General features: G+C 31.5%; 1 protein-coding gene across 3 annotated transcripts in view; it reads right to left on the bottom strand.

The window, feature by feature from the left end:
* The window catches only part of PCDH10 (protocadherin 10), a 46,130-nt gene that overhangs the window by 19,490 nt on the left and 11,878 nt on the right, over positions 1-14,762 (bottom strand). The window contains exons 4-6 of one of the 3 annotated variants that reach the window (XM_045163166.1): positions 13,180-13,215; positions 12,374-12,679; positions 5,104-5,378 (exon numbers count right to left, since the gene is read on the bottom strand). In XM_045163166.1, coding sequence (XP_045019101.1) covers positions 5,338-5,378; positions 12,374-12,679; positions 13,180-13,215 — 383 coding nt within the window. In that variant the 3' untranslated portion in view covers positions 5,104-5,337. Of the gene's footprint in view, positions 1-5,103; positions 5,379-12,373; positions 12,680-13,179; positions 13,216-14,762 lie in introns of those variants that run through there. The other 2 variants (XM_045163167.1, XM_006049833.4) reach the window with 2 other exon arrangements.

Here is a 14,762-nt window from a genome sequence, read left to right as displayed (position 1 = left end):
ACTTCAGTTGATTCAGTTATTACATCTGTATTTTAAATTATGATATCGATCCTATTTTCACATCACTCTGATGAGTTCACGAGCCAAAATCATTTTCATATTTGGCCAGTCTTCAGAACATTCATATAATCTAGATCTAGGGCAAACAAAACTGAAGACCACCATGCCCGCAGTATAGCAGGTTTTCAATAATAAGTTTTCTTGAATGTGGGTCACACTGTTTGGGAAGACCTGTTTAAAACAGCTGGTTAAAAACCTTTTTACAGTTATAAATGGCCGTGGCATTAAAGAACAGTATTACAAACAATAGGACCTATGGATGTCTACCCCTCAGAATTATAAAGTAGTGGAAATATGAAAAACTTTAAAAGGTTTTTTAAAAGACACAGATTTAAAATTAATTTCAAAGCAATAGAATATGCCCTTTGTGAACTACATTAAATGTTTTTGTTTAAAGTGAAGGCAATATTCCCTCATACTAGATACCTTAGCACACTTTTTATGAGCATTTGAAATCACAATTTTCATGAAGAATTCCTACAAACATTCCTACAAAATTCCTCCAAACTCAAAATAATTTAACTTCTCCAGGATGGTGTTTCTAGATTTCAGGCTCAGTTTTAAGCATGAAATGAAAATGAAATTATTCAATGTCAAGTATTTTCCTAAAATCAATTCTAAAGTAAACCTGCACTTAAAAATATATACTTTTCCCAGTAACATTTAAATAGTCAATATTTTGCTATAACTGAGAAATAATTATCTTCCCATCATTTCATAATATAATTTTTAAATGTAGATTTCTCAAATCTTCAGCTTAATTCAAGTTCAAAGGAGTTAAAATTCACTCCATTTTACCAAAAAAAGTTACTGCTACATTGTCTAATACTAAACCCCCTTTACCTATATAAAACTGAGTGGATTTATATAATCATAAAATACTTTAAAATAATTATAAAATTATGTACTATAACCTGAAATTCATAGAGCTTATTTTATCACCCTTGACTGATGAGAATAACTATCACCTTCTTTCATCTTCTCATGCCTATATTAAATAGGCATTCAGTAGTAGCTGCTACTATTATTAAATCTAGCATTAATGTTTAGCTAACACAATTCCCCTTTATTTTTCCTTTCTTAAGTGTGTAATGAATTCATGCCTCCACATTACCATGCTAATGCTACATCTTAATTTACTCTCCAAAGTAATCAACCCAAGATATAATGATCATATATAGCCTGTTTGCTATATCTTCCAAAATAATTAAGAAAGCATATATCACTACCAGGTTCAAGGAGAGTAGGCGACTTGATCTTGAATCACTAATGCTGGATGTTTCATTTTATTTGTGAGCCACGTCATAGTAACTAACACCAAGGGTTTTCCTTAAAACTGCTCAATAGAGGAAAATATAATACCTAAAGTAGAAAATTCTTATTATAAGAGAAACAAGCCAACTCAATGAAGAAAAGATCAATATTTGATGAACTAAGAGATTTAAAATAAAATATCTTCATATAGATATTTGAAATCTATAGCCATGGGTTCTTTTTAGAAATTATTATTATATAATAAGAAGTCTTAAATCTTTAAGTCATAATACATACATTTAATAGACAAACCCAATGGTATTTATTGCACATACATAAAATACACTAGACACTTTCATACTCAGATTTTGCATTATTTTCCCAAGGTTCCTTCTAAAACCATGATTTCTTAATTTCTGTTCCTAGACATTTAATCATTCATTGCAATTCCAGGTGTGAGAGGGCAAAAAAAGGATTTAAGAAACCAAATATTTCCTTTCCAAAATTCCAAAGTAGAAAAGATAAGAAGTCATCTATGTAGAAACAGGAAGGGAAGGAAATATATAAAAGCACAAGGCTTTCTCAACTGCCTTTCTTTTCTCCCCTAGTAAAATTGAGCCTCATGCCTTCACTCCTTTCAACCAGGCCCAGTGTTAGAAACGCATTCTGCGGGAATACATCACAGGACTAGAAAGTGCTATTCCACCAAATCACAGTTGGCATATGCATACGTTTGTAGTTTGTAAAGCTTTCTAGGTAATGTGTTTTCATATCTCTCAGGAGCAAATACCAATGTCAGCGTCAGAATATTTACCATAGCATGTCATTTAAATCTCTCAGGATTCAATATAGATCCATTTTTTTTTCTTTTCTGCTCTCAATAAAGACAGATTAACTGATCGCTATCTTATCTGTGTCATATTTGTTTAAACACTTAACATTTGCTTTGTTACCGATCCTCTTTTCTTCTCAATTTGCAGTCCTTCAAACCTTTTAGACTCTCTTCAGATATGCTATTTTCCAAAATGTTAATCTCTTTACTTTATTCAGTATCTCCTTTAAGCATCTTGATCTCCAATTTGCCATGATCTTCTAATCCAGACTCAAAGAAATGTGAAAGAGACATTTCAATTTTTCTACTCTGTTGTCATAATCTGGTATTCAAGTCAACATATTTAAATATTTGTTTCTGTAAAACACTGCAAAATTAACAGAAGATTATGTTTCAATAAGAAGATATAATGAGATATATCAAGCACTTTAAAAATGTTAGATGTGGTAAGAACTCCGAAGATAGTAAGAGAAATCATATCCAAGGAGAATATATCCTAAGTAAATTGTCTTTTTAGCTTACACACTGATATATTTTAGCTATATTTGCTTTCCCTATGTTATCAGAGAGAATAACCAGCTATTATATTCTAGTTAACTCAAGTATACTGCACTATTTATGCCGTGTCTGTCCAATATACATATCATATATTAATCAAAGTTTTAAAATAAAGATGGGTTTCCATCAACAAACTTGATTTTAATCATGAATAAAATTAATTATAAATGCAAATAAGAGTTATGAGAAAATTATGGAAGTTTGAACAATGACCAGTGAACAATAGCAAGAAAATTTTTAAGGAGAGAGAGTATTCTTGTGGTTATGCTAAACTTTAATAAACCTGCTGAAATAGTTATGGATTAAACAGTAGGGTTTCTGGATTTGCTTTACAAAATCTGAATGAAGAGGAAGTATATTAGCTTTTGGATGAAACAAATTTGGCCGAGAATTGGTAATTGTTTAAGCTGGAGAATGTGGAGAGTTTAGTAAACTATTCTCTTTTTTGAATAAGCTTGAAATTATCCATCATTTCAAATGTTTAAAAACATAACTTAGTAGGATGTATGGGTTCTACATAATATTGTTCTCTGTTACCACTGTTCTTATCAAAAAGACTGAGATAAATCAAGAACCAATATATACTGCCCCAGGACAGATCTAGATTCATGACCTCCAATGCAACCGTCTGATGAACAATTCTATGGTAAATAAAACTTAAAACCACATTACTAGTCACTAGCAAGGGGATTAGTTCTGCCATCAGATTTATTAAAGATGAAAAGTACAATAATTCTATAGGTCAATCTCTAGGTTTTCTAGATATTTCTAAAAATAAACTGATAGCAACTGTCAAACTATACATTTAACTTTCTTATCTGAGGACCTACCACCATTTCAATTAAACCTACATGGAAAATATTTTATCTTAAATACACCATCAAGTGTACATCATCAAGACATCTTGCTATGTATACTGTATCTACTGTTGCCATTTTTGACTCAAAAACTTCCTACCATATGTTGCCCTTTGAGACAAAGCCCAACAGTGTTTAGTTAGGTATGAGAGAAGCGTCCTACCCTATTTCTTTACCCAGGATGATTAACAATATAACCCAGGAAATATACCTTTGATATTGAGTTTATTTTATGTATTACTTCTAGGCTTAAGTTTTTCTTATCTTTCAGAACACTTATTTTGGAAATTTCTGACAAAAACATTTACAAATATGCTTTTTATGGAATAATACAGTAATTATCCAAATTTCAGCTGAAACATAGTTACTGGCATATATATAAATCTTGGAATATTTGATGACAAACTAATGTCAATTTTCTACTTTGTGTAAAATATACAGTTAAACATCCAACACAAGTGATATTAGAATCTTGTGTGGGATTCTAGTCGACATCAACATTAAAAAAGAAAAAAAGCCCTACTGATTACAACATTTTTACAAGCAGTAAAAATAATGTCTTCCTTATAATATAGACATCTGTTTTCTCTGCAGAGTCATGGTTAATTTCGCTACATGATGCAATATGAACTGGTCCTCAAAAGTACAACTAGTAGTTTAAAAAAATAAAGGAACAACCAAACTTGATTGTATCACTCATCTATTCCTCAAAAAGCACTACACTATCATGTTAAACAGCTTCTGATAATGAAGTAGCAGTGAGTTAAATAAATTTACTCTTATTCTAAGCATAATCCTTGTTTATTCTTTCTCTGGAAATAGATACAATTAAAAATTAAACTTAAAAATATAATGCTTCTCTATGGGATATATATATGCATAACTGTATCCATACAACAGAATCATGAAAATAGGACACAGAAAATATATTTATAATCACTTGTTGAACTCAATGACTTAAAAGCTATGCTTGATAGCTTTAGATAGCACTTTAAAGTACAGGTTATAAAACTTTTATTCAAATAAAGTTCACATATAATCTTTTAATCCCTAGTTAAAAATAATCTATCTCTAGGAGAAAGACGTACCTAGAAGTGCCTAGATATAATGTATAAACATAAAGTTGTGTATTGTATCAAAGAAATAAGACCTGATTTTTTTCCTGTAAATTTTATACCTTATGACTTGTTTTTTATTCATGTCATTTTCTATGTGATTACATTTTTGGGTTAAATCTTTCAAATCTTCTATACTGTCCCCACCTAAACTGATGTAGGTTATTAGAAATCATTAATGCAGTAATCAGGGAGTCTTATTGGACTTTAATATAAAACTTCCAAGATTATTATTATTAATGTTATTTAGGAAGCATTAAGTGGATCCACATTATGCTGAGTTTAGTCTTGACTCAGTAGTATTATCTAATCTTGAACAATGAATGCTATGGTCCAAAACACTTTCTAAACTGTCTAAATGATGCTATCTAATTTCTATTAAAAGGATATCAGAAGACGCAGACTCACTCAAAAAAAGTCTGGCACATTGAGTATTGAACAATGTTTAATGATATTTATAAGCAATTGAAGTTGTAAATTCCAGACTTATATACAATATCTTTATAAATTAATGCATTTAAGTTTTGACCCATGATCTTCAGAATGATGAGGCAGGAAAAATTCCCAAGTAGATATTCCTTTTGATTGATAATTCTATTTATATTTTAATTGATAATCTTCCTTTGTTAGGCTCACGTGATGGACAAATGCTTATATGGATTTACTTCCAATGTACAAAATAAGAAAGAGGATGAAAATGATCTGTAATATAAAATGAGGTATATAAATAATATTAATATGCTAAATGTTAATTCAATAAAATGCAAAGTGTGCACAAAAAGAATGATTTTATGTAGATAAAGAATCGCTTACTAAGCAGTGTAAAATATATAAATTAGTTTTATTAATTTTCTCTTCTGTATGTCCTTCAATATTTTATTTAACCATGTATCAATGAACTGAAAAATGTAATTAATAACACACAAATAAATACCTCCTACCTGGGAACTAAGTAAGAAGAATAAGTGACTGTAACAGAGCAAAGAAAGGAAGATATACTAGCTTTAAAAAATGTGAAAGATGAAAGCTTATGTATGAAAGTTGCTAGTAAGTAAAACATGTAAAGTATTGTTTTACAGACCTGGTAAGAAAGGGGAGCAATTAAAATTCTAAGAGAGTTAAGAAATAAAAACAAATATATTTCTTCCTTAGGATATGAATTCAATTCTTTGAATAAATCAAAAGAAATTTAAAATCTTAAGATATTAAAAAAAACATCATATTTCACAAAACACCTTGGTTAGGTGTATTTCAGTATTTTGAATGAGTTCGAACTCTGTCTTCCCTCACAAAAGCTTATAGACACTATTTAGAGATAAATTTAAGCAATTTAAAACATGTTTTATTAATTGAAAAAAGAGAGTTTGCCTGTTGTTGTTCAGTCGCTAAATCATATCCAAATCTTTTGTGACCCCATGAACTGTGACCCACCAAGCTTCTCTGTCCATGGGATTTCCCAGGCAAGAATACTGGAGTGGGTTACCATCTCCTTCTCCAGGGGATCTTCCCAACCCAGGGTCTAACCCCCATCTTGTGCATTGACAGGCAGATTCTTTACCGCCGAGCTACCAGATAATTTGCCTAGAGATATCAAAACTGTGTGTAGTTGTTGTTTAGTTGCTCAGTTGTGTCTGACTCTTTTGTGACCTCACGGACTGTAGCCTGCCAGGCTCCTCTGTCCATGGGATTTTTTAGGCAAGATTACTGGAATGGGTTGCCATTTCCTTCTCCAAGAGATATCAAAACTATGTGTAGACGTGTGTGTAAATTAAAATACGATGACAGCATTAAAGAAAATTTGGTTACTTTAATAACACTTATTCATCCATTAATTCATTTCTCATCACATAATTACTTTGCACTTATAATATGCATAGTGCATAATGAGTCTAAATATGCCAAGAGAGTATCAGCTACTAACTAGTTTCACCCAAAGGCACAAATTTTTAAACGACATGTTGTAAGAGAAGCACTGCTGTCTAAATAAGTAAAATGCAAATTGTCCACAGAAATTGTCAGATATATAGATTTAAAATGAACTGCTCTATTTCATATCTGCACCTCAGAAGATTTTTATATCTTTCACTTTAAATCATATTAGTTACAGAAGATCATTACTCAACAACTAAAGGAGAAGAAACAATATAATCTTATAACATCTCACTTATCTAGAGTATAGGAAGGTTCCAGTCAGCTGATGCATCAGTTAACTGGAATAATGATATGAATTGTGAATAGATTACCATTTTTCAAAACAGTGCAATATTATAAAATTCAGTGAACATTGAATTCTAACAGTAGATATATAGAGAATATGAACTAGATCAGGTTTCTTCTGATCTTGAGTTGTCATATGTTTCCTGCTCACAGAGTTGAGGTGAGTAAACTTTTTTGACTATGAGAGATTAATTTATAATTACAAAATAAAAGAATTTAATGGAAAAATAGGAAGACTGGTATTATTCAAAGACCAGAGGCTTGTCACAAAGAGATAAACTAAAAAAAGTAATAAATTAGTTAGGCTCACAAATCTAGATGTATTTTTATGAAGATTAGTGAGAGAACAAAAATCTCAGAAATAGGATATTTTTTTTTAAAGCAGTACAACTTGAAGAAAAAGTGGACAGAAACAAATATATCCATTTTAAAAAAAGGAAAAAAATATTGAAAAAGATGTCCATTCATTTAGTAATGTAAGGACCTAAAAAACAAAAATGTTAAAAAGGCCACATATAAAAATACCTTTTGTGGAATTTAATATTTGGTAAAGTGATGCTATGTTTATGACATTAGAGGAATATACAAATCCCAAAGAAAACACTATACAAGGATATAAGGGTAATCTGTACTGCTAAGAAAAGTCATTTTACTTTGAATTCTATATATGCTCCTACACAATCTTGACTTTAACACTCAGAGGGCAGATTGAAATAATGAAAGGATTGGAAAAGGTGTGACTCAACAAAACATACTCTACAATTTTAAAAAGTTCTAGGTAGAAATGATATAGATACCAAAAAGAATTTTTCCTAAAATGATGGTCACCAATGAAAAGTCTAGGTTAAAGTGGCAGCAGTATTTTAAATGCAATGTTTCCAAATTCTGACATCTTTTCTTAACACTATGTTATATATGAATTGGGTTGAAATTTCAAAAGGGCTCCAAAGTAGGCAAAAACAGTTAGGTCAGGAGACAGCTAGAGTGATTTTTTGACACATCTGGACCACTCTAAATGTTATTTGATATGAAAACAGAATCAATTGCAACACTTTTCAAAAGATGGTTTCCTATAGTCCTAGGATTGTAGAAAATTTCATGGATTCAGGATTTTTAAAAAATCATATCAATGTAGGCTTTTTCACTCTATTTGATATAATTTATTTTGTATGATTCCTTAAACAAATAAAAGAAATATTTCACAAATACAGTTTAGATGAAACTTCATTAGTCATTTATCTTATAATTATCTTCAATTCTTAGCGAACGATTATGTTTTTGACAAGAAATCAATAGGTTTCCAAAACACAAATCCTTATATCTTTAGTACTGTATTGTTTAGGCTGATTTAAACTGAAAGATATACTTGCTTCCAGACAAAAAAAAAATCTGAAGAGATAATGTTCAAAATGTGAAGCCAAAATCATGAGCAAGAAAGACTACAAAAATAATATTAAATGAAAGTGAAGTCGCTCAGTCGTGTCCGACTCTTTGCAACTTTTCTTTGTAGCCTGCCAGGCTCCTCTGACTCATTTTAAAAGACCCTGATGGTGGGAAAGATTGAAGGTGGGAGGAGAAGCAGACAACAGAGGATCAGATGGTTGGATGGCATCACCGACTCAAAGAACATGAGTTTGAGTAAACTCCAGGAGTTAGTGATGGACAGGGAAGCCTGGCGTGTTGCAGTCCATGGGGTTCCAAAGAGTCCGACAGGACTAAACGACTGAACTGAACTGAACTGAGGTTCCTCTGTCCATGGGGATTCTCCAGTCAAAAATACTGAAGTGGGTTGCCATTTCTTTCTCCAGGGGATTTTCCCAACCCAGGGATCGAACCTGGGTCTCAAGCACTGCAGGCAGACTCTACCGTCTGAGCTGCCAGGGAAGTCCCCAATATTAAATATATTATTTTAAATATTGGGATTTTCTAAATTACATTAATGATATAACTTTAACCAGTTATATTCTTGAACTTAAATTACTTTTATGTTCCTTATTTGCTTGGACTATCTAGATTGCTTTATGTTTAACTTACCGTGTCACTTGAAACACGTTATTTTTAAATCACATGTTAACAGTTTTAAAGAAATTATTGAATTCCATATGAAAGAATATAAGGAATTTTAAACTCCAGAGAATATTTTTATTTCATTTTAGCAAGTGTTGAAACAATTATTAACTTTTATTAAAAGTTAGTTATGTTTTATTATTCTAGTAAAAATTAAAGGTAAAGCTAAGCTAAAATTTAGTAACATTTTAAAATAAAATCTAAACACTGTATGACCATACTCTACATGTTTACATTTATTTTCTCAATCTTTCAGTGTATTCCTTTGATCCTTACTAGAGTATTAGAAATCTACAACATAACACAAATAAGAGAAGGCATGGCTGTAAAGCGCTCATGACTAATGATGTTAAGTATTAACAGATAAGTTCAAAATTACTCCTGATTAAAAAGTTCCATTTCATTAAGTGCATTATATATACTCTTCATGGATCTTTTCTTATACATAGAAAAATGAAGAAATAAAATTGAATACAGGTAGTTTTTTAGAAACACAAAGTATGCTTTTAAAACATGTATATACACACTTTTGGGTAAAAGTTGTTTTCCTCCAATTTTTAATTTTAACTCTAGCAATCAGAGGTGTAGAAATGGAAAGTTCTTGGGTGCAATGACCTCATTTGTATTATTAAGTGTATCATCATTTCCCTGGGATCATTTCTAAATGATAGTACTAGCTTCATAAGGCTTTTTTTAGGGCTTCACAAAAGTAACTAAATATATAGCTACTTTTTTTAACATCAAAATGTACATTATGTTCATTTAAAAACTAAATGTATGTTTAGCAAAAGTAAAACTGCTTTCTCAAGAATTATTTAAACACTCTTGATTTTTAAAAAGGTATTTAGTGCTAATTTTTAGTTTCTTTAGTAACATAAGGGACATGCTTTTCAATTTAGATGATGAGAATATTTTCATTTCTGATGATACATAATACACATATTAACAGCTACCACTATGTGAATTTGGGGGCAAAATACTCAGGAATGGATGGTTCTGATTTAGTTTGTATAGTTAAATTAAGCATAAATTGACTACGCTTATTAAGTCAGAGGCACAAGGTAATTTAAAGATAACTGTGTGTCTAAGATGACATTAATCACTGGAAGTTAAAAAATGTTCAGATATGACTAAAGTTATATGAAGAACTGAGGAGAGTATAAATAAAAACAGCAAAATAGCTAATTTTCTGCTTCTTTTTCATCCTGGTCACACTTTACCCCAAACCCTAAATTGTGAGCAATGTGAGCTGAGCTGACTAAAACAGAAGACATAAATTGCTACTCAAAATTAATTGATTATAAAACACATCTGGATAAGATGCAAAAAAAAATCTTAATTTTCTTAGTAAAATAATACATGCATTCTTTGATTTCTAGCAGTACATATAACTGATAACATATTTTATAATCCCTGAAATCAAGGATCTAAGTGAAAATACTAGACTCCTAAAGTAGAGACACTAGCATTATAATATATGCAGCATTAAAATTTTTATCAAATAAAAAATGTTACCATGATTTTTAAAATTAAAAAGAAAAACTAGTCAGTAGAGAAAGACTTTTATAGATGTTCAAAATTTCAGTTCTATAATGTAAATGAAACTTCATCAAGGTTGGTATTCACTAAGAGTTAAAGAGGGTGAACTGATTTCTCACTATATTTAATGTAGAATTACCATGTAATATATGCTAACAGAAAATATTGTATATTTATTTAGAAATACACATTTGAATTAGTCTGAATCATATACACTTTGAATTTTTGCCTTGACATTACTGACAATATACTTTTGTAGTGTATATTCTTACTTTAAGTGAAACACTAGTGAGACTATGTTGTTTTAAATTTGGAAAACTTTGGTAAGTAAAATTTTAAATCCAGAATTTAGTTTGAGGGGCAAAGAGTGAATCATAGTCCTTATTTATTTAAATTTGATTTTAAGCTGCTTTAAATCATAGTGTATGCAGATGTGTAAGTTAAACATTAGGACTTTAGCATCCAAATTACATCTATAAGATATTTTGTTAGATAGTTCAACAAAATACTTTAAGTATTTGTGCCCTCATATTTCATAACTTTATAAAATGAAGCAAAACAAATATCAATAATTCATAATTATTTGGTTCTGAAATGCTAATATACTATGTTATTCCTAAGTAATTTGAAAAACTGAATGCAATCCTTCTAAATACACAATTTGATCATTGTTGCTATCAGAATGGATGTATTCAATGGCAGATTCACATTTGAATCTGCCATTCACAGTAAGATAATAACTAACTCTTATTATCAATATCCAGAGTTGTAGTCAGATCCTTATCCTCCATATATTTAATCCATGACTTTCATATTTACATAAAAGGGCTAAATTCTTCTAGTTTTTTCTTCCATTTAAGTATTTTTTTCATCCCATTTCATAAGTCATAAAAGAAATGATATATCTGCAGTGGCTCATTTTTGTTTCTAATTTATAGTTCCATTATTTTTATTTTTTGCACTGGAAGATGAAAGTAAGAAAATGACACGTACATTGGATCTGCTGTACAAGATAAAAATCATCTTTTGATTACATTTTTATAATTTCCATTCTTATCAAATATTAGTTGATGTTGTTTGATCAAAATATTGAATCATCAGTGGTATTTAACCATTAACTAAAAAGTAAAGATTCCTTTATAGCAGAGAATAAATGGAATAATTTCCTTAGCAAGACCCTCAAATAAAATATACTAAATAATCCTAAAGCATTTGTTTTTCAGCTGATTGTATAAAATAATCCACTTAGAGGCTAGGGTCCCCAAATCGAAAGAGCTGAGTACAATGATCAAAGTCTCAATATTAGAAGAAGAACCTATTGTTGTAATCAAATGAATAATATTGCTGTAGTGATATGCTTTCATCATGTAGTTCCTCTGATTCTGATAAGTGACTTGAATCCATGCCAACATATTACTAAACTATGCAAAATTATCAAACTGATGGCTGCAATGTATTCTGAACTTAGCCTAACATGTTTAATGTCTTTATGGGAAAAGGATGACTAAGCAATAATGCTGGTATCGATAAGAAAACAAAATTTCTCTGTGAATTGTGTCAATTACATAAGCCCTTCAAAACACATGGAAATCAAGTAAACAGGTGAGCGATATTCAAAGGAAATATGAAGATCATTCGAAAAATGTTTTCAACAACATCAGAAATTATGTTTGATTTAATATACTAACCCAGGAACCTGTCTTCCTGTTAAGTATATTCGTTTCTGTATTGTATAGTGCTGCCTGCATCCCAGAGTCACTTTTATCTTTGTTTTTGAAAACAACGTGAATTCTGTTTTTACTAAGAAGAAGGGCATGTTGAATTTTATTTCCTGAAAGGGAAGACTTTGATACAGCCTTTTATGTAATACTTACTCAAATATGGTGGTTTGTAAGGCGCTCGTGTATTAGACAGCAGTCCATCCAGCTCCTTCCTCTCCAGGGTGCTGTGAAGGGCCTTCTCTTTGCCGAAGGTGGAGAAGGACCTCTCCGCCCCGGGCTGGGCTTCTGGAGTTTCAAACACTTCAGTGTCTGGAACAGAGTCCATGCCAGGAACATGCAGATTGCTACGATAATCAGCAGCCTGGCGTCCATCAGAAGGGACAAAGGAGGGCATCCAGCACCGATCTGAGTGGCCAAGTGCTTTACATTCCTCGGTGCAGTTGGAGAAGAGATCCATACCTGTGAGCAGAAAACAGAGAAGCTACGGATGGAGGCTTCATCAACATGACCAGCTGCTTGTGTCTGTGCTCAGCCGCTCAGTCATGTCCGACTCGTTGTGACCCTATGAATTGTAGCCCACCAGGCTCCTCTGTCCGTGAGATTCTCCAGGCAAGAATACTGGAGTGGGCTGCCATACCCTCCTCCAGGGAATCTTCCTGGCTTAGGAGTGAAAAATTACAGGCAATGTAAAGAGTAATGGGTAAAGGTATCTTAACAGATTTTTCTTGTGTTAACCTGACAGGAGCCCCAAATCGCTTTATATTATTTTGTAAAGGGTAGGACTCTTGGCAAACAGGGTTCTGAGATAGATGTTTCTGAACTTGTCAGGATGTTGAGGGAAAATATTGACTCTAAATTATTTAAATAATTAGAAAATAGTGAGAATCAATATTAAGAAAAAGAAAATCTGTGAAATTTGTAACAGAAAAAATAAAACCCAAGTGGAAAGCCTTCATTACCTGTAATTTCTAATGATGATAAGTCATATTTTTTTCCTTAGAGACAAAAATGGAAGAAATATGGGAAGCATGAGTGATGATATTTAGATAATAAGATCTAGACCTGAAATAAAAAGTGAAATTCAACAGACACATGGCATACATACTGATACACCAATAAATAATAAGAATAAAACAAGAGTGGCCAAGAGCATGCTTTTTTAGGATCTTAGAAAATGACTTTCTACAAGTTATTTTTCAGTGACACTCTTGTAGTCCATATTACTACAAACTGCTTATCATTTACCACTTAGACAAGCCCAGAATAAATGACTGTAATTAGTGAAACCAAGGTAACCAAGTGCAAGGTGAGTCAGCTGCAGACACTATTGACGAATACCTTATTACTTGTTCTATATTGGAAAACACTTGTCCCAGACAACACAGAAATGTTTGCTTACTGATCCTAGAATACCAAGATTTCAAATGACATCTTCAAGTTTCATTGTCTCCTGTATACTGACAAGAATATTAAACATGATATTTATGACCCAAGAAAGCTCACTCAGTCTCTTAAGCAAAATATCATTTTGGGGCACTACAGAATACTATCTGTTATTCAATTTGATAACTAGCATTATGTAAAAAAGTAAGCACACAAACAAAAATCACATTTTAATGTGTTTCTAGACAGAGCAATGCATTTATTAAATATGTTTAAAAATAGGATCGATTAGAAATAACCAAAGAGTGATTATTCTGTACATCAGAAACTCTCAAATGCATGAAATGCCTGGTGTGAAAAAACCAAGGATTATTTTTTTAATCAAGAGAGTGTAATGAAAACACTTGTTTGTTTCTTCTATAAATACTATGAGTGACTTGAGCTCTTGAGCAAGTTTTAGTTTGTAAAATCCTGACACATAATAATTTACTTTTTATATGCATATTTTAACAGCTCTTTATATAATACAAAGGAATAAATTTTTCATAATTACTAAGCCCCCAGATTATCCTCAAGTATTTTGGAGTTTAAAACAGTTAATTATGTAAATTGCTTAAAGAAATAACACCAAACTTCTTATCATATATTAATCTCACGTTATAATGACTTTTTACATTTTAAATTAAACTGTGTATAATGCTGGGGCTTTCCAGGTGGCTTATTGGTAAAGAATCTGCCTGCCAAGCAGGAGATGCAAGAGAGGGAAGTTTGATCCTTGCACTGAGATCTACTGGAGAAGGAAATGGCAACTCACTCCAGCCTTCTTGCCTGGGAAATCCCATGGGCAGAGGAGCCTGGCAGCCTACAGTGCACGCAGTCACACTGAGTCTGACAGGATTTAGTGACTAAACAGCAGCAGCAAGCATGTATAACTAAATCTGACTTAGATTATAATAATCTATTGATAATTGTCATGCATAAACCCAGAACTAAATTACTGATCAGTGCATTATTAAGGAATATAAACGTGAGTTGAAGCTGGGATAAGGAATCAGACTAAGATCAGCAAGTAAAACAGGTCAACTATTTTCTAGACACCAGGGAAGTTAAGTTATCTTATTCCTATAAGGCGATAGGTATTAGGGAAAAAAAAAAGAGG

Source organism: Bubalus bubalis, chromosome 17 (assembly GCF_019923935.1).
Source record: "Bubalus bubalis isolate 160015118507 breed Murrah chromosome 17, NDDB_SH_1, whole genome shotgun sequence".
NCBI lineage: Eukaryota > Metazoa > Chordata > Mammalia > Artiodactyla > Bovidae > Bubalus > Bubalus bubalis.
This window is presented reverse-complemented; position numbering and strand designations above follow the sequence as displayed.